This window comes from Plecotus auritus (assembly GCF_963455305.1).
Source record: "Plecotus auritus genome assembly, chromosome: 7".
NCBI lineage: Eukaryota > Metazoa > Chordata > Mammalia > Chiroptera > Vespertilionidae > Plecotus > Plecotus auritus.
Window position 1 is genome coordinate 62,297,918 of NC_137774.1, and position 20,979 is coordinate 62,318,896.

The following is a 20,979-nucleotide window of genomic DNA, read 5'->3' on the forward strand; positions in this document are numbered from 1 at the left end:
TCACAGCAGCACAATTTACAATAGCTACGATTTGGAAACACCCTAAGTGCCCATCAGTAGATGAGTGGATTAAAAAACTGTGGTACATCTACACAAAGGCATACTGCACTGCTGTAAAAAAGAAGGAACTCTTACCATTTACAACAGCATGGATGGACCTGGAGAGCATTATGCTAAGTAAAATAAGCCAGTCGAGAAAGATAAATATCACATGATCTCACTCATTTGTGGAATATAATGAACAACATAAACCAATGAACAAAATTAGATCCAGGGACATAGAAGCATCGACCAGACCGTCCAACCTCAGAGGGAAGATGGGGGTTGCGGGGGGGGGAGGGTGGTGGTAATAGATCAACCAAAGGACTTGTATGCATGCATGTAAGCATAACCCATGGACACAGACAGTAGAGGGGTGAGGGCATGTGCTGGGGGGTGGGAATGGCTGGGGAGAGGTCAATGGGGCGGGGGGGAAAGGAGACATATGTCATACTCTAAACAATAAAGAATTAAAAAAAACTTCCAAAGAAAATATTGTAAATCAACTCCCATACACACATGCTAACGGCAGCGGGGGAATATGTCAGAGTCTGCCTGGAGGAGAGCCTAGGGCCAGGCCCGTCCTGTGGGCACCACCAGCACCCCTGGGAGATGATGACACTTAAGAGGGCACCGATTCTCCAACCACTGGTTAAAAACAGGTTGGCAAACCACCTTTAGGCCCACTGTTAAAACGACAATGAATTCTAGGTTGAAAGGCTGTGCTGGAAATAACCTCTACCTTAGTAAGTGAAGATTCATTGGTCAGTTTTTCAAATAATGTCAGGAGCTAGAAAGGAGCTTAGCAGCCATAGCCCAGTACTCTTACTGTAGAAGCAGAGAAGCAACAAGCCCGAGCTGGCAGAGCTGATGCTAGGGGCACATCCCCCAGGCTGGCACATCCTCCCAGCCCCTGCCTTGGCCTCCATCTCGCGTTCTCAGAAGACCCATCACCACTAGAAGCAGTTACAGCTATCACAATGCTGGCCGCAGAATGAGGCTTGTTGGAAGGAAGGTGAGTCAGCGTCTCATTCAGAAGCTGAGCTCACTGTCTCTCCTTTCCCACCTCTCGCAGTGCTGGCTGCCTTGGTCGCACCCACCTGGTCCCTGATGGAACTAAGGGCCTTGGGTGCTGCCACTACTCAACTGGTAAGTGAAGGTAAAAAAGAGTTCCATTTTTATCAGATTTCCAAAGTTTTTATGTTGTACTTATCTTCAGAATTCCCAAAAACTACTTCTATGGAGAGGCACCAGTTTCTGTCCTAAACGCTTCTGAAAAAGAACGCGCCAGAGTCCTCTCAGGAAAACCGCGTGGCAGGGAGGTGAGACGCTGGGCGGGCGGGAGCTCCCTGCCAGGCCTGGCACAGGCGCGCTGCACTGAGTCCCCTCACCGCTGCCTGGAAGATTTTAAAAAGCACTTTGAAAAATCTGTATTCATTATTGTACAGAGTCAAGGCCCCAGCCTCCACGCCAGACCTGCAAGGTCGAAAATGATGAAAGAGAAGAAAGAAGTCCTAGGTCAGAGAGGAGACGACACGCCCCGTGCACAGCAGACGTCACTGACGACTGGATGCTGTGCAGCACCACCCACAACCTTCCTGGACTTGGTTCCTAAACAGGAGGGACCCGGTGCTTTCCGTGAGTTGCCTCTTGGAAGTCTGTCACCAAAACACAAAACACACACTCACCATCATCTTCACTCCTCTCCCCTGTCATCTCCACGGACTCAGACAGCGAGGCCAGAGAGGTTCGTCGGGAGGAAGCTGCCGAGGTGGCACTGGCGGGCTTGCTCCCCGGGAGCCGGCTCACCCAGTGCTCGCACAGGGAGGAGCTCGTGGAGCCTGCAGAGAAGGGAGGGCACCGAGGTCAGGCCAGGACCCGGGCCTGCACAGCACACCCGCAACGTGAGCACTGCAGGTCAGCACGAGCTGCCAGACCCCAGTGTGCCTGCTCCAACAGCCCCTGCCAAGACCAAAGGCGCACGGCTGCAGTGATAACATGAGTACAGGATGGACAATTCACAATGCACGTCCAAGTCGCAAGGGCTGGCAATAGAACAGGCTATAGACAAATCGCTCACGTTCATTCCTTCTGCACACATTTACGAAGCACTACACACAGTGCCTGCCTCACACTGACACACAGGAAGGAGAGAGAGCAGCCGTGCTGTTATTTCCTCCGCCTCGCTGTTTGTTGACTTTTAAAGTCATTTTCGCAATATTAATATACAAACACAAACACAGGGCTCTGTGTCGATCTGTTCTGTGTCTCAGGAACGCCCTTAAATACACATGAGAGCAACAGCAACTGCTCTTAAGTTGAGAACATGAAGCAGTATGACGGTCTCAAGTAGCCCTCACGAGGGTGTCGTTTCTGAGCACATCCCAGGCTCTAGGAAGCACTGAGGACAGGCCTCAGAGCACTGGGAGCCTCACTTGTGTTAACGAGTGAGTGGCAGACAGATGGGTGCACTGGGGGGCAGGGTCTGATTCCAGCAGGGGCCATTGCTCCAGAGAGGACTCCTTTTAGCAGCTTCTAACTTAGCCCTCGCAAGCTTCAGGGGGAGCAGGGGTCAACAATCCCTAACCTGACCACATTCCCACATCCCAGTCCTGTCTTATTCTCTTAAACTCAAACCTTGCACTAAGCAGCACCCATCCCTTGTTTAGATTGTGTGAGCATTGATTCCTGCATTTATTAAAACAACAGACTAGACCCCTTCAAACTCAACTCAAGCCATCTATACTATTACCTTAGCCTTCAATTCTTCCCCTAATAGGATAGGTCAACTTTACTGGGGGGGGGGGGCTATTTCTACCGGCGTTTAACCCTTTACAAAAGGCTTTAAGGTGCATTTGCCTAATACCTGATGCATGCAAGGACCCCAAGAGGCACGTAGTGGTATTGCACCAGGATTACAGATGATAAATACATGCCTTGGACAGGTTGTGCCCCAAGGTCACCCAACCAAAATGTGGCAAAGCCAAGTCTCCGTCCTACTTCCAAACCTCTCATTCCCTCTACTTTCAGAGTGCATGCCATGCTGCTTCGTAGCTCATTTACCCCACGAGTGGCCCTCCCCAGCACTAGTTCCCCTCCCTGTGAACTCTGCTGGTTCACAGCTGCTCGCACACACCACCCCCATTTCCTTAACTGCAATCATTTTGGTTTCAAGATGAAATGCAAATGTGAAGATTAATCTGATCAAACTGACAGAGGCATGACACCTCCTGGGAATTTCTGTGGACATTAATGACAATCTTCTGTTCTGGGAAAAATTGCCCAAGAATAGGGTGGCCTTACCTGCCACCGAGCTGTTGGCCGACCATGATGGTATCGCTGTCCGCCTCTGGTAGAAAAGGATGTAGGCCATCTGTGTGCAGACCTCATCTTCCGACAGCTGCTGCACATCACTGTCATCGAAGCAGTACCAGAGCCCGTCCACGGAGTTCTTACAGTAGGCTGCCAAGGAGAGCCCCGTCAGCACCCGCGCTGCACCAGCTGGCCACTCCCCACCGAGACCCTTTCTCTGGCTCATATAATTAACTCAAGACCTTTTAAAGGCTGCATGAAGTGACAACGAGGTGAAAAATCCAAATTCCGTATCACCCTCAGGCCAAATATTTCAAAAAATTCCAAAGAGATAAAGTTCTTTTTAATCTTAGGAAACAAAATAGACTTATTTATTTAAACCAGTGGGTCTCTGGTGGGACCAAACCAGTGGGACAATTCTACCCCGGAGACATGTGGACAAGTCTGAAGGCATTCTGACTGTCCCAGCCTGGGGAAGGGGCTCCTGGCCTCCAGTGGGAGGCAGGGGTGCCCAAGCACGGAACTGTCTGGCCAAACTGTCAGCAGTGCCAGGGGTGAGAGACCCTGAGGGAAGTATGTAGTAACAGCTTGGTGTTTATTAGAGACAGAAGATAACAGAACCAGAAGTAATGGTATTAATCATAACAGCAGCTAACACTTGCTTAGAACTATGTGCCACACATGCACGTCATCCCATGAGACCTGCTCTATGATGATTCCCACTTTAGAGGCTCAGAAAGATCAACCAACTTGCCCAAGGTCATGCCGCTGGTGAAGGGCAGGGCCCAGCTCATTTCAGAATTGTCTAGTCCCCTATCCAACACTGCTTCCCTTGGGGGTAGCATAAACCATGTCTCAGGGAAGTTGCTTGGTAAACGGAGACCATTTGAGCTCATGGATGTATGCGGCCTTCTCCCCAGTTCTAATTCTAAGCCTGAGAGAGAGATACAGAGCATTCAAGAGCCAGCAAGAACGGACAACTCAATGTTCCTGACATCCTGGAAGGATATATCAAAGCTGTGACAAGCTTGATCCAGAGCAGTACCACACTTCCTACAATACCTATTTGTTGGGGTGGGATAAAGGAGTGCTAGGATATTTAGCTGACCACTGGCACAGACTCAGCATGGCCCCAGGGAGGGCACGCAAGCAATGAGAGGAGGCAGCGGAGTGACTTTCCCAAGCATGGCATCCTGAGGGATGAGGGCACCCGGTGAGAAGGGCTCCAGCAGACAGGCCCGGAAGGAGAGCAGAGTGAGAATCTGTGCTTGTAGGAAGGGAAGTCTTGTGCAGCTTGGACTCTGGAACCAGCCGGGAGAACCATGGAGCTATACCCAGGAACGGGGCCAGGGCCAGGGCCAGGGCAGTGGTCTGGTCCATGGCTGCTCTTCTGGAGTGGGGCTGGGATGGCCAGGGGACGCCCGAGAGAAGGTGATACAGAAACCTGGCACTGGCTTCAGTATGTTTCCTTCAGATGGTCTGTCCCCAGCCATAGTGTGAGCACCAGGGAGCACGACAACTCATTTGTGGGCAAACGATGCACTTACGAAATAATTCTAGTTGCCTTCTTTCCAGCACTATTAGTGACGTGTCCTCTAGAACAGTGCTACTCAAAGTGCGGTTGGAAGACTGGTGCCAGTCCACAAGATAAAGAGCAAAACTGAGAAAAGCACTTGAAAACTTTTATAGCAATCTGATACTGCCATGTTTTAATTGTATTTTTGCAAAAGTACTGGTTCATGAAGGACTGGAAATTTTTAAAAAGAAAAAAAAAACAGGTTCTTCATCACAGATACTTTGGGAAGCACTGTTTCAGAACCCTTACACAGGTTAGCCATGCATGCACCACGTAAGTATAGCTAGAGCCTGTGCAAAACAGACATCACAGGAAGCATTCCCAATGAACATGTACACACGGTGTCCGTCCCCTGCCTATGCTGAGGCACTTCAAGTGTTCTCTCATCTAAGACTAACCACTTCACATACCAGACAAGCAGAGGTGTGGCCTCAGCATGGGAAAGGGGAAAGGATGCAGAAAACAACCAAGCTCCTCTTAAGATAAAAAAGTCCTGGGCATGGATGAGGATGACGATTCCATAAAGATGTGCCACTGACCAGCACACTGAGGAATGGTTAAAATGGTAAATGTAGTTATGTATACTTCAGCACAATTTTAAAAACTGTTATCAGGGGTTATTTTTGAGCAATAAGCCCATAGATGATGGCACTGTTCTTTCTCCCTCTCTTTAGTGTCTAAATTTCATTTGATGAACGTAACTGCTTTAAAAATGAAAATGTAAATGTAGCCTTGATACAGAAAGAAACCCTCCAAGTCCCTTTAGAGATACTAGAAAAGTGCTTCACAGTCACTCCAAACCAGGGAGGCGCCAGGAGCTCACGGAAGTGGAGTGAATCCATACGTGGGGAGTGCAACAAGGCGAGCCCAGCGAGTCCTCGGGGAGCGGAGCGTGCTGTCCATCTGCACACACCACTCCCCAGTCAACCAGACGCCACGGATGGGCCTGCTCAGGAAAAGGAGGAGGGTTTTCACTTGTTTGCTCTTGGACAAAGATCCAGAGGATGAAAACTGCCCTCGCAGTTGGCACACTGGCTACTGGAAGGGGCAGTGAGGCTCTAAGGCAGAGTGACCCTGTCACAAGCAAACACGCCTGAAGGCATCATCCGCACAGACACCCGGCCCCTCGCACTGCAGACCTGTGTAGTGCCCCCCTTGCATGGTGCCATGATGATTGCACACAGCATACAGGTCATAGACGTAGTCCTCAGGGTCCCTCCCGAGTCCATAAGGTCGTCGCCATGGAGACCAATGGGATGGCAAACTCCAGCTGCTCTGGCTTCTCTTAACCACATGAGGCGTCATGTCCAGGCCAGTCAAGGGGAACTTGACCATGTTCTGAAGTTTCACACGCCTGTCTCCTTCCTGTCACAAGAAGAAAGACAAGTCCTGATGATGATATTTTCCTGCAAACAGGAGGCGAATGGGTTCAGTGTGGAACATGGGCTCTAGCAGCTGAAGTGGCTTGAGTTACCTGTCTGATATTCCCCAAGACACACACAAAATAGGGAAACAGACTAGTTGTTTGAACTGTCTGGAGGAACAGGTTTTAAGATCACTAAAAATGGAACCAGCAATGACCTCCATATAAGGGGTAATGAGACTCCCTGAGTCTCCACTTCTATCTGATAAAGGGCTTTTAGGTTTTTGACTCACCAACTGACAATTTCAGGTGGTTCGTCCTGATACCTCTGTCACTAAGGCATGAGAGTGATGGAATAATAACATATGAGAAAGACGAAGCCGGATGCCCAGCACAGACAGCCACTCACTAAGCAGTGCTCCCTTCTGACCCACCCCTCCAGCAGTAGTGTGAAAAGTTAACACTGATTTAGCTTAATCTATGCGTTTAGTTGACAATCCTGGGTAATCTGTCTTTTCCACTCATTCATAGGGAAATCCTGTGAAATCCAACCGTCAGCTGAATATTTACTGAATGTTTCATGTGTCTGTGGGAGCTTTAAAAAATTAATCAGGCCTGGCTGGTGTGGCTCAGTGGTTGAGCATCGACCTATGAATCAGGAGGTCACGGCTTGATTCCCAGTCAAGGACACATGCCGGGGTTGCGGGCTCGATGCCTAGTAGGGGACGTGCAGGAGGCAGCCGATCAATGATTCTCATCATCGATGTTTCTATCTCTCCAGCCCTCTCTTCAATCAATAAAAACATATTAAACTTTATTAAGAAAGATTAATCGGGTATGGATAATGGCTACCCAAAGGAGATATGGATCTATTAAGGGAAGAAATTTTTTCATAAGACAAGGTAAGATGGGTCCTAGGTGGTCAGGAAGCTCAAGCTAAAGAACTTGAACTTTGTTCTTAGTCAAGGGGGAAGTACTGAGGCTTTGAAGAGGTGATGTCATCGGAACTGTAGGTGAAGAACTGTGTAAGTAGTGCATAAAACATGGTAGAAAAAGTCATCTAAGTTAAGAAATCAGTTAAAGACACTGCAGCTCGGCTGGCGTGGCTCAGTTGGTTGAGTATTGGCCCATGCACCAGGAAGTTGCGTGTTTGATTCCTGGTCATAGCACATGCCCAGTTTGCAGGTTCAATCCCTGGATGGGGGCATGGAGGAGGCAGTCAATTGATGCTTCTCTCTCATCAATGTTTCTATATCCCTCTCCCTTCCTCTCTCTGAAATCAATAAAAACGTATTTTTTTTTAAAAAGATACTGCAATTGCAACCAGCTAAAAAGTACCAAAAGTCTGAACTGGCAGAGTGACAGCAAGAATGGAGAACCCTGGCCTGGTGGCTCAGTTGGACGTTGTCCCGTGCACTGAAAGACTGCTGGTTCAATTCCTAGTCAGGGCACATGCCGTAGCTGTGGGCTCAATCCCTGGTAGAGGGCCTGCAGGAGGCAGCCAATCGATGCTTCACTTTCACATCAATATTTATCTCTCCTTCTCCCTTCCTCTCTCTCAAAATCAATTTTAAAAATCTTTAAAAAAAAATGGGGAGCAGGGGACAGATGCAGGAGGCAAGGGAGAGGCGTAACCAAGCAGAGGAGGTGACTGCCATGGCCTAGATGAGAGGGGCCAGAGAGAAGAGTCAAAGACACCCTGCGGGTACCGTTCAAGGTGCTGGGAGGGTGACACTGTGCCTTCAAAAGACACAGAAAGCAAACTAAATTAGTCTGTGTGTGTGGGAGGAAACAGAGAAGGCTGGGGTCCCAACCCTCAACAGCTCCCCACCTGCAGATCCCAATGGGCTGTGTGCAGTTGGGACACCCAGCTGGCCCCCAAATCTGTGTGAAAGCCCCAGCCCTGGAGCCACGTGCAGGCCACGTGGTCAGCAGCCCTAAGCCTCTTTTTTTTTTTTTAATTTCTTTATTGATTAAGGTATTACATATGTGTCCTTATTCCCCCATTATCCCCCACTTCCCATTCATGCCCTCCCCGCCACCTGTTGTCTGTGTCCATTGATTAGGCTTATATGCAGCCCTAAGCCTCTTACCCCTCTCCTGGTCTCTCCAACTCCTCTGCCACGACTGTAGCCCCAGCCATCAGCACCGCTCCCAGCCCTGAGGACTGCACTGGCCCCTTCAGATCTCCTGCCTTCATTCTTGTCACTTCTAAGCCCTTCGTCAGAGTCCCACTCTGTCTGCGCGGACAACCCGGCCCCCCACATCGTCCACCTCAGCTCGCACCTTTCTCTCCAATTCTCTGGTGCTCCAGCCAAACTGGCTGCTGCCAGCCTCTGGCATGGCCGTACTCCCTTGGGGGCGGGGCTCTGCACACCCTGCTCCCCTAATGCCTACCCCAATCTCAGATACAAAACTTCCTAAAGCCAGGCCCACAACCCTCTATGCTTACCTCCCGTGTAGCCCTCACACAGTGAGGCTGTCCCAGACCATCCTACCTCAGGACAAACAGCCGTTCTGGGCACACTGACTCACAGAGAATGTCACTCAGAGCAGATCTTCTTTGTACATGTTTCTAACTCCTTTCCCCAACTGTACAACCACCCCGTGGGAGCAGGACGCCACCATCATGCCTTCAGGGAGAAACATCATCCTCCCGCCCCCAGAAAGGAGCTCTCCTTTTTATTTTTAATCCAAAGTACGCTCACCAAAACTGAAACACAGTATTTACAACCCTATAGCAAATGCTCCAGAACAAAGTAAAATATCCACAGTATGAACTAAAATGTATAGGCTTTAAAGGACCACAGGACACTCTAACTCTGGAAAGAACAAAGGGTGCCCCACAAGGACAGATGTGTGTCTGTAACACAGACAGGAGCACAGGATCAAGCAGGGACCCTCGAGAACCCACAGCCCACGTGGCCACAGCCCGTCCTCACCTGCCGGAACCTCTTCAGGTGGACGATGAGCACGTCCGGCAGGGTCCACAGGCTCAGCGTGATGCTCCCCTGCTGCAGCTGCTTGCAGTGCGGGCAGCGCCAGGCGTCATCAGGGGCCAGCTGGAAGTGAGGGGCACAACTGTGTGAGCGCCTCAGGGCGAAGCTTCCTGAGGATGGCGGCTGCACTCCCTTCTCAGCCAGTGCCCGCAACTCAGAACCTGTCTGGAAACTGCACACGATGGCACCACACACCTGCTGGATGGGTTCTCTCTCAAAGGGCCCGATGACTGTCTAGCAGGCGTCCTTAAACTACGGCCCGGGGGCCACATGCGGCCCGCCCAGGACATTTATCCGGCCCGCCGGGTGCTGCTGCCTGTCCTGCTTAGCAGCCGACTCATCCCGGGCCCGCAGTGCGCATAGGAATTTGTTCATAGTTTTTTTTTTAAACTATAGTCCGGCCCTCCAACGGTCTGAGGGACAGTGAACTGGGCCCCTGTTTAAAAGGTTTGAGGACCCCTGGTCTAGAGCAGCGGTGGGGAACCTTTCTCTGCCAAGGGCCATTTGGATATTTATGACATCATTCGAGGGCCACACAAAATTATTAACTTAAAAATTAGCCTGCTATATCTGGTAAACATGCTAAATTTGGTCAAACATTTAATTAACTCACCCCTCATGCCTTGGCAGGCCAGACCAAATGATTTCGCAGGCCTTATATGGCACGGGGACCAGGCGTCTCCACCCCTGGTCTAGAGGATATGACCCCGAAGCACCTTAAACTCAGCGTATTCCCCAAACTCATCAACATAGGCCACTTTCTCCTCCTTTCCTGTCTCAGCAAACACCAGGACACCCCCCAAAGGCAAACCATGGGGGTTATCCCAAACCCTCAAACCCTTCCCTCTTCCTCCCGCTCTATGTCCACCTAAAGTTATTCTCTCTCTGCCATCTCTCGTCCTGTCTCCTCCTCTCTACCCTGACTAACCCCACCTGAATTTGAAGTCCTCACTCATTCTCTTACCTGGGCATCACCAACCTCCTAACTGTTCTCTCTCCCCTAGCACTGAATTGCTCAACAATCCTCCCCTTCTGCTACAACACGATCTTTGTAAATATCATCTACATCTACATCTACATGTGTCATCTCTGCAGGCCAGGTTTCAGGAGGGGGACATATTAGGTTCCAGGGGCTAATAGGTGAGAGATTCTTAAACCTGCTCTGGAAATCAGAAGCTGCATCAGATCTGGGACCACATTTTACAGTGAAGTAAGGGAGATCAGGGAGTGGAAGGCCCTGCCCCTGAGACGGACGAGAAAGAAGCCTAGGACAGATGGTGGGAATGCCTCTTTTTAAGGGAAATACAAACGTTCAGAAACCAGCAGAGCCTGAGGATGCAGAGGCAGAAACCAGGGAAATCGGAAGCACTCCCTTTCACGGATACCAAAAAGGAGTGGTGAGGACGGAGGCTGTCAGAACCAACCCTGTGGAGAGATCAAGTGTAGACTGAGAACGTCAAGAGCAGAGTGAGGAGTGTGGCCAGACAGACGATGAGGGCTTGCGGGGGAGAGAAAAATGCTGGGACACTAATGTGCAGTGGGGCAGAAAGGCGGAGGAGGGCTGGAAGGCCAGCGGGGAGGGAGCAGAGCGGAGGGAGTGCTTTCTCACAAGGAGAGTCATGTCTGCAGGAAGTCTGGGGGGGTGAGAGTGCATCAGAAGGTGAGACTGGAAGGGGCCTCCTCTGTCATCTGGTAAGTCCACATTGTGTGACACAGAAACAGTCCGCACGCATGGCCACCCAGCCCAGTGCACTGGTGAAGGAGCAGTTGTTGCGTTAATTTCTGACACATTATAAACAATACTTCTGTAAGAGACTAAGAATGCCGTGAAACGTGTAATAACAATGCCAGTCTCTAGCATACCGCTCTGACCCTGTACTTTATCGAGCTATAACTGCTACTGAGAGCTCCCGACGTGCACACCACACAGTCGTTGGTCTGGCTCCTACCGGCACGCAAGGGGGGCTTGCTCAGCAGGAAGCTGTTCCAGTTTCAGACAATTCATTACCAAGTTCTTCCGTGTTAAGACAAAATAACTCCCTGTAATTCCTATCTTTAAGTTCTGTTTTTTTAGGTAAAATTAAGTTCACCTCCTCCTCCACAGGATGGTCCTTGAAGTGCCTGAGTCCTTCAGGCTCCTTCGTCAAAATACATTCCGCCACATCTTGATTCCCAGGTGTGCCATTCCTGGCCACTCGCTCAGGTTGTGCCTGGTCTGCCAGGGTCTTAACAGGGAGCATGTAAAGTGATGGAAAGAGCGGTGCCATCACTGTGAGTTTGGACAATGTCTAACGCAGCCCTTACAGATAATGCTGACCAATGTGAGCTTGCAGACAACCCACGTCCACAGTTCCTGTCACACAGCCTCCTGCCGGCCAGGCCACACCCTCTCCTCTCCCACGTTGCACTGTTATTTTTGGATCCAATGACTGAACTCCCCAAGTGACCCCCATTTACTCATTCATCCCAGTGCATGCTGACTGCGTGCTTTCCATGTGCCAGGCTCCACGGTGGACATTCAGGATTACTCAAAAACCAGCACTGTCTCTCCTCACCCTGTGCTCCAGTTATACTGGCTTCCTTTCTGTTTCTCAGCCATGCCAGTTCCTTCCTTACCCATGACCTCCACTTTCTTTACTTCCTTGTTTGAGGACAGAAACACTGTCTTTCTTGGTCCCAGCCAAATCCCCAGGACCTAGTGCAGTACCTAGCACACAGTATGTATTCAATAAACATTTACTGAATGAATGAATCCCTATCCTATATAATAAAAGGGTAATATGCAAATTGACCCTAACAGCAGAATGACCAATAATGACTGGTCACTATAACACACACTGACACTCAACACAGGAACTGCCCCCTGGTGATCAGTGCACTCCCAGAGGGGGAGCTTCACTCAGCCACAAGCCAGGCTCACAGCTGCAAGCGCAGTGGTGGTGGCAGGAGCCTCTCCCACCTCCTCGGCAGTGGTAAGGATGTCCAACTACGGCTTAGGCCGGGGGGAGCGGGCCTAAGCCATTAGTCAGACATCCGCAAGGGCTGCCAGGCTGCCAGAGGGATGTCTGACTGCCAGCTTAGGCCTGATACCCCAGGGAACAGGCCTAAGCTGGCAGGTGAACATCCCCTGAAGGGTCCCGGACTGTGAGAGGGCGCAGGCCTGGCTGAGGGACCCGCCCCCCAAGTGCACGAATTTTCACGCACCAGGCCTCTAGTGAAAATATATCCTGCTAGCTTGAACTCATCCTTCCCATCAGTGAGACGTTCTGTAGAATACCAGTTTTGCCATCTAGTAGGTCTGCTCATCTCTAAGGTTTGTGCCATTCTCAAACAACTTCCAAATCAATTAAAAAAAATCTAAACAGGATAAGGTGCTTTACAGAGTAGGCAATCAACAGGTTGCAAAGCCAATGAACTATTTTATATAAGCTCCAAACTGAAAAAAAATTCTTATGAAACTTATTATTAAAGGAACTAGCTATGGACAACTTGGGGGTGAAAAGGCTCAGTGAGAAGATGGAAAACATTTCAAATATTTAAAAGATAGACAAATATTTGGCCCCAACTATTCTTAGAGAGAACACATATGGTCACAGTGACCTGGGGATATAGTCCAGGCTGACCTCAGTCTCCATCAGGGACCTCCAAAGAGGAAATGGTGAGTCACCTACGTAGGCAAACGCTTCACAACTAAAGGTGTATAAACAGTGGCTGAACAAGCACCTCTCTGAAATTCAGTAGAGCCCAACCATCAGAGAGAAAGAAGCGTTCAAGTCCTCTTCCACCGGAACTGCATAACTCGCTATGTACTTAGAGTGAACAGTAACAATCAGTAGTCAAAAGTCTGACCTGACCCTGGCTGGGAGCGTCATCCCAATACACCAGGTTGCAGGCTCCATCCCCAGTCAGGACACAGACAAGAATCAACCAATGAATACATAAATACATGAAACAACAAATCCATGTCTCTCTCTCTCTCAAATCAATTTTTCAAAAATTTTTCAAAGGCACCTGCTGATCCTAAACATCACCTCAAGATGAACTACAAGCATTTTAGTCAAGGTTTCTCAAGGTGCACAAACCTGGAGAGGTTTAAAAACCACAGAGGCTTGAGCCCCATCCACAGACACTTGTCTATCTGTCATCCTTACATGCAAATATTTGCCAAATCCCTACTATCTGCAAAGCACTGTGCTAAGTGGTCCAAAGAACTGCCCAATAGAACTCTGTCTATATGTACACTGTGTCCACTGAGCACAGGAAACTAAGAAACTGAACTTGCAATTTTATTTAATTATAATTAATTTAGATAGGTTCTCACACCTATGTTCTTAGTACCAAAAAGTTGAGAATCACTGTTCCAGTTACTAAGGAAAATTATTTAAAACCTAACACTAAAATACCCATACGTGTGCAGAACCTATGTAAATGCAAAACGACTCGGGAATTTTCTGGGACATAATTTGTTTCTTCATTGTCACCTTGCTATTCCCCCATCCCTACCACCGCACCACCCAAGAAATGCTCCCCAGCTCTCACCCGCTCCTCTTTGGTGTAGAGTTGGAAACACTGGGATAAAGTGCAAGTTTGAGGCTGATGATGACGCTCCTGTTGCAGACGAACACTCTCTGCATCAGGGATATACTCATCTTCAGTATTTACAAACAAGCTGCCATTGGGGGCAAAGCATTTATCAGCAATATCTTGCAAAATTGACACAAAATACAATCACAGCTTCACAGCATAGATATAATTTCATAAGCAAGAAGGTCAATGTGTAAGAAAGCAATTTCCCATGTTCCAAAGTGTTCTTGAAAAATTCTCTATAACATTATTTTCAAGAAGAAATAACTTGGTTTGTTTTTTTGAGGGACTGGCCATGAACTGTGCTAATTAATCCATATACTCTTGTCCTTTGTAACTAAGGGCACACATCTTGCCTAACTTACTAGAGTTAATGGGCCTGTAATACAAATCAAAGTAATTAAACCTACAATGAATACACACACACACACACACACACACACACACACACACACACACAAATATATAGCTTCTATCTCATTAGCAGCAAACAACAGAATGTATAGGACAGAAATAATAAACTACTTAAATAAAGGACTAGCAACACACCAGACACTAAACAGTTAAAGAGAATTTTGGGTTTCAGCTAATTTGAAAGATCAAAGGCATGCTTCTAAAATAATTAAAACAATGACTCTATAAACACTAAGTAAAAAATACTCACAAATCTTTTGTCTCCTTGTCCCATTCTACCACTAATTTCACATGAGCAGTGCCACCCGGTCCACACGATTTTAATGCCCTATAGATAGAGAAAGGGGATGGGGAGGGAGAGGAGTCACATGTTATCTCTATTATAAAAACCCTGTGGCCATGATGCCATCACGACCAAACATCAAAAGGCACCTGCTAAACGTCATATGATTTCTTCATGGGAACAAGTAAGTGTTGCTCTGTTCAACTCTCATCTTCCAACAAAGGTCAATTTAAGTGCTTCTGAGAAGGAAAGGTTAGAGCAGGAAACTATTCTTATCTCTATCCACAAGTGTCTTCAAGGTGGGCGAGGCTGCGTGCGTGCATGCGGGTGGGCGGGGCTGCGTGCGTGCATGCGGGTGGGCGGGGCTGCATGCGTGCATGCGGGTGGGCGGGGCTGCATGTGCAGCGAGGCGCACGCAGGTGGGCGGGGACTTGGCGCTAGGTCTCATGGCGGTCTGGGTCTTGCATGATTTTGCGCAGTGGGCCTCTAGTTTTCTAAATAAATGCTTTTACTTAAATATGGTCATCCTATGTGAAATCTGAAATCATGTGATTTCTGAACATCTTCATCATCATTCCACATCAGAAAAAGTTTCTAGTGAGACCATTATAATAACCTCATATATAATTAGTAGGTTACAGTGGGACTAAAAAACCCTTACATTAAAATGTCTAGTATAGAAATAGGGATTAGAAGAAATTTAGAATTCTGTTATAAAGCTATCCATAGTCACTCTTAGATGTTCTTTAGGACCTTTCCAACTCTTTGTCCAATTTCTCAACAACCCAAATAGAGACAACAGTCTCTCTGGGAACAAAGTCTGCTCCTGCACCCCTTCCCCATAAACCGTGCCTGTCCTTGGACTTGGTCTGCGCCAACCTGAACTTCCACTAGGTCCTGCTCGAGTTCCACCTCCTTCCTTCATAAAGCCCCACTGAGTGCCTTGGCACATTCCATCTCCTGAGAAACTCAGGATTAATAGTCAATATTACTGCCCTAGCCAGTTTGGCTCAGTGGATAGAGCGTCGGCCTGCGGACTGAAGGGTCCCAGGTTCGGTTCCAGCCAAGGGCACATGCCTGGGTTGTAGGCTTGATTCCCAGTAGGGGGAGTGCAGGAGGCAGCCGATCAATGATTCTCTCTCATCATTGATATTTCTATCTCTCTCTCCCTGTCTCAAATCAATAAAAATATATTTTTTTTAAAAAGAAGAAAAGGGTATACTTATAAAAAGGAATGTTCAGAGAACACAAAGGGAGCCTTTACACACACACACACAAAAAAAAATAGTCAATATTACTCATCTAATTTTCTTATGCTTTGCAATGTTTTGAAGCATTATCTAATCTATTAACTCTCATCTCTAAAACCAAATAGTGACTTGCCCCAGCTGGTGTGGCTCAGTTGGTTGAATCGTTGTCCCGTACACCGAAAGGATACAGGTTCGATTCCTAGTCAGGGCATGTGCAGGAGGCAACCAACTGATGTCTCTCTCTCTCTCTCTCTCTCTCTCTCTCTCTCTCTCTCTCTCTCTCTCTCTCTCCCCCCCCAACCCTCCCTTCTTCCCTCCCTTCCTCTCTCTAAGATCAATTTAAAAAAAAAAAGATGTTAAAATAATAAAACAAAACAGTAGCCTGCTTTCAAACAGAACCACATTGTAGACTTTTTTGAAATACTGAAATGCAGGCACTACAACATTTGTTGAAAAAATCATAATAAAAACAGTAACATGAGTTTTTATATTTATGTGTCATATATGTATCATTATTTTAATACAGTGTGTTGTACTATAAGAAGTGTGTAGAAAGTACAGGGGAAGCAAAGTGTAAGAACAATTTGACCACAGGGGAAGGATGGACAGTGTGAAAAAAGACTCAGAGGAAAGATACTGTCAACACATGCAAAGGCACATGAAGCCGTGCTGTGTGTCCAAGCAGCCCGCAGCACCCTGCCACTGCTGAAGGGTTAGGATGGTGGGAGAGCAGCAAGCAGGCCTGACAGAGGAAGCAGTCACAACTCAAACTGAAACACGCCCTGCACTGTGGAGCCTGGCTTTGTCTTTTACAACACAGGTCACCCTGCAAGGACGGCAAGGGGGAAAGTGGCATGATGAGAATTCTACTTTGGGAAACGTCAACCTTGGTGAATATGAAAGTATCATTTATCTGTAGTCCTGGGATATACAGCAATTTGCTTTCCTTAACATGAGTACTCCAGGCTTTTCCAAAAAGGATCCTGAAACATATATCCTAATATGAATCAAAAGTAAAATGAGGACTTAATTTCTAAATGAGCCCAAAGAACACACTTGTGTGGACATTATACCAGATGTCACTAGAAATCACACATGAGCACTTGTGAAATTCTAGAAGGTGATGTTTTTACCTTTCTACTGTTGGGTGGCACAGTGGCTGCTCCTCCTGGGGCAGCAAGTACGTTATTCCCACCACACTGACCACACGCAAGCTGAACGGACACACCTGCAGCGAACGGGGAGGAAAGTTAGGCTGGATTTCTCTAAGGGCATCAGTTTCACAGCGGTCTTTCCAAACCAGGTTAGAGGGGGAGCAAACTTGTGTAAAATGCTCCTCCATAATGTTGTTAGGTTGCTGAACTGCTCTAATACACTTTAATATGATTTACCCAAATACAATTTACACATCAAACATGTTATGCAAGACAGGTAATACGTGGCAGTCGTGGAACATTAACTTAATGTCAGTTTCCCATGGATACCTTAACACTGAAATCCTAATTTTGAAAATATACAGAGGGATGTTCTACAAAATCTGTCCAAGCTGATCACATGCTAACCATGATTAGACAAACCTTAGAAAGGGAAACGTGCAGTGGCAGTTCGCGTCACAGACGAGGGCTCAGTCCTCGTCTCAGAGCCCTACTGAAGAGCTCTGCAGAGGCCTGAACTCTGAACTCCCGTTTCCTCACTGGTACACACGCATACTGGGCCGGAATGCCGGAGCACGTACACACCTGAATGCAAACCGTGGGCCTCAGGAAATACTTCATCTTCTCCAAGATTTCCTTCTGCAGCAGGTCCCAGGCTATTGTCTTCTCCAAGTGCAGCACAAAAGGCTGTCCAAACCTAACACATACAACCATTTCAATTAAATTATAGCAACCTCTTTACGCTGTGTTCCTTACTCATGACTTTTTTAAAAATACGTTTTTACTGACAGTAGAGAAAGGGAGAGGGACAGGGAGGTAGAAACATCGATGAGAGAGAAACATCTATCGACTGTCTCCTGCATAACCCCTACTGAGGATCAAGCCCACAACCCGGCCAAGTGTCCTGACTGGGAATCAAACCAGTGATTTCTTGGTTCATGGGTCAATGCTCAACCATTGACCTTCTTAAATGGAGTCACTATATAATTGTTTTTAGGGCTGTTCTCAATATAAAACAAACAGGAAATTTAATATAACTCTCATAAGTGGATGAAACAGTCAGAAGAGAAGTGAGTTTTCTAAATGAAATTTAACAGCTCATACATCAAAATGGCTTCTGGGGGAGCATGAGGCTAGGATATTAGGAAGCAAGACACAGGATCAGTGGAGACGATGAGGAAAGAAGGCCAGAGTGGACAGCAGTCTGGAACAGCACAGGTCAAACAAGCAAGGGGTTAATGCCAGAGGAGCAGACAGGACAAGCAGGCCTAGCAGGCAGGCAGCCAGGGAGAGCCACATGGCCCCTGGGGTGCCAGGCTGTCAGGTGTTGGAGAACACCAGGCGGTGCCTGGCTCTTGGCTATGGCTGCAGGCAACGTCACCGAGGGAGCTTCAAACAAGGGTGCCCAAGTGCAGCCCCCCAGATCCTGTTGCAGTCACTCTGGTGGATGGCTCTAGCACTGAGACTTTTTAGAAGTTCCCCAGGCGGTTCTAAAGTGCAGCCACGGTGGAGCACCACTGGGCTGCCCTCACTCCCCAAGCTCCAGCCATTCACACCTACGTGCTGTGTGCCCTGAATGTGTCCAATTCACACACCCAGGTCTTTGTTCAGCCAATTCCCTCAGCCTGGAAAGCCTTCCCAGCCTGTTCCTGGGCTAGGCCCCACTCAACCACGTCAAGACCCCGCAGAGGTGTCCTGTGGAAGCACCTGTCAATTTGTTCCCTGTGCTCTCGGCACCATAGCACCAACTTACAGTGCCTGATCATTCTTCTGCCTCCACAATGCACTGTGAGCTATCTGGTGGAAGGAAATGTGGTTCGCTATCTTAGTAGCCTTAACATGGTAGATGCTGAGTGAGTGAGTGAGGAATCAGATAAACCCTGACTCAGGCCAAAGCAGAGGTGCTAAGATCACCAAGAAACCCAACTCCTAATAAAAAGTTTATTCACAGTGACACTCAACAGTGAACCAACCTATCTGCCTAAAAATGACTGTGACGTGAAATTACAAGCACATGTAAACCATCTGGCCACATTTTCAGTGACAACGTCTTCACTTCTAAGAGACTAACATCCCTTCCCTCCTGTCCCTTACACATGCCAAGCTCCTCTAGGCTCAGCGTCTTTGTACTCCAAGTCCCCCCTCATGAGATCCTATTCCCCAGAGGGTCACACAGCTCACCCTCTCCTCTCAGGCTCAGCTGCTTCAAGAAAGCCCTCCCTGGCCTCCCTCCCTAACAGTGCCCCCAACCCCAGCAACTCTATCATCCCAGCCAGTTTTAAAATCTTCGAAGTGGAAAGGACTGAAGTTAAATGTGTTTACTTGCTTGTAGTCACTCTGTCCTAATTAGGATGTAAGCTCCTGGGAAGGCAGATCCTGTCTATCTGCTACGTAGCCCCTGTGTTTAGAACAGTGCCCCACACACTGGCAACACTCGAGTATTTGTTAAATGAGCATCAAAAATGCAGAAATCAACACATTTTGCATTTATATTATTCAGCATCTTTAAAAAAGGAATTTATTCCAAAGCAACATTTTAAAAGGCTAATATAAATGCTACCTTGACAAAGAGTAGAAACAACAAGTGCCTTCCTCCCTAAGCAGATCCACATCGTGCTTATCACTCAGGTGACATCACTACTGGGAAAAGGCTACTTTAAAAGACAGTCGAAACCCCCGCAGAGGGAAATTCTTACAGAGGGAATAGACCTGAGATTTCCAACTCCCAACTTCCTGGCTTATGCCGCTGCACCAAGAGTGGCACGCACCACTGCTTAGACAGGAAACGCTGGAGGGCCAGGGGTGCAGGGAGAGAGAGCTCAGTTTGGAACCTAAGATTGTGGTGTACATACCATCCAAGTAATTTGTTAAGAATTTAAAGAAGAAAAAGAAAGCTGTTAAGAAAGCAGCTGTATATAGGTGTATAGGTCTGGGGCCACAAGAGGAGCTTGTGCTGGAAATAGACAAATGACAGGAGCCTTTAAAAACTACCATGAGCTTGAAGAGCCGTTCTCACTCAGATTCTATCATCCTAATTTTATATTCTCCCTTCCAACCCCTCAAATCAGGTCACCTTCTTTCTAAACATCAGAATCAAAAATTAACTACTAAAAGTAAGGATGCTTTTATCCCTAGTTTTGAAAACATGAGACTTTTCAAAGCCTCCACAGATGCTGGAAAAGAAGCTGTCTGCACCTCTTTCCCTGCTGCCCGGTGCAGGCGCGGTTGCACACCAGCAGGACGATCTTGTCGCTCTCTGCTCTCGTCATGGGCAGCTCCACCTTCCCCTGCTTTGCTGCTGCGTGTGTAGAAGACAGTCTATGATGGGCCAAGCCAATTGTTAAGTGGTTCAGATTGTTGTTTAAGTGAATTCCTGAAACAAAATAGAAAAAACTTACTTCATCTCTTAAAATTCTTTTCATTCATTCATTACAAAGTACTTTGCCCAATAGAGAAATTAAGATGTTGTCATTATATAATTTAAACTACAGTTGAAAGAAGGAACAAAATCTACCCTGAGATGACTCCTCTCGCCACTCAGATAATTTCTTCAGCATCATTATTTAAGCTGGCCTTACCGTCAGAAACTGAAAATTAAACCTCTTATCTTCAGTGACTATTAGGTCCGATGTAAGAAAGGCAAGTCTGCAGAGATGATTCACCACAACAACGTGAAGTGTGGCCATGCGTGCAACCAGCAACCAGATGAACTTTTTTTTAAAAATATATTTATAGATTTTTTTACAGAGAGGGATAGAGAGTTAGAAACATTGATGAGAGAGAAACATCAATCAGCTGCCTCCTGCACACCTCCTACTGGGGATGTGCCTGCAACCAAGGTACATGCCCTTGACCGGAATCGAACCTGGGACCTTTCAGTCTGCAGGCTGACACTCTATCCACTGAGCCAAACCGGTTAGGGCCAGATGAACTTTTTAAAAAGTAAAAGGAAAGGCTAATACAAGTGGAATGATCTTCAATATTCCAATGCTGCTTTTTCTCCCT

General features: G+C 47.6%; 1 protein-coding gene across 1 annotated transcript in view; it reads right to left on the bottom strand.

The window, feature by feature from the left end:
• Positions 1 to 20,979, bottom strand: part of USP31 (ubiquitin specific peptidase 31) — an 81,289-nt gene that overhangs the window by 13,069 nt on the left and 47,241 nt on the right. The window contains exons 7-15 of the mRNA XM_080682124.1: positions 20,170 to 20,347; positions 17,560 to 17,671; positions 16,954 to 17,048; positions 14,538 to 14,615; positions 13,829 to 13,958; positions 9,233 to 9,352; positions 6,067 to 6,292; positions 3,343 to 3,501; positions 1,728 to 1,880 (exon numbers count right to left, since the gene is read on the bottom strand). Coding sequence (XP_080538250.1) covers positions 1,728 to 1,880; positions 3,343 to 3,501; positions 6,067 to 6,292; positions 9,233 to 9,352; positions 13,829 to 13,958; positions 14,538 to 14,615; positions 16,954 to 17,048; positions 17,560 to 17,671; positions 20,170 to 20,347 — 1,251 coding nt within the window. The remainder of the gene's footprint in view (positions 1 to 1,727; positions 1,881 to 3,342; positions 3,502 to 6,066; positions 6,293 to 9,232; positions 9,353 to 13,828; positions 13,959 to 14,537; positions 14,616 to 16,953; positions 17,049 to 17,559; positions 17,672 to 20,169; positions 20,348 to 20,979) is intronic.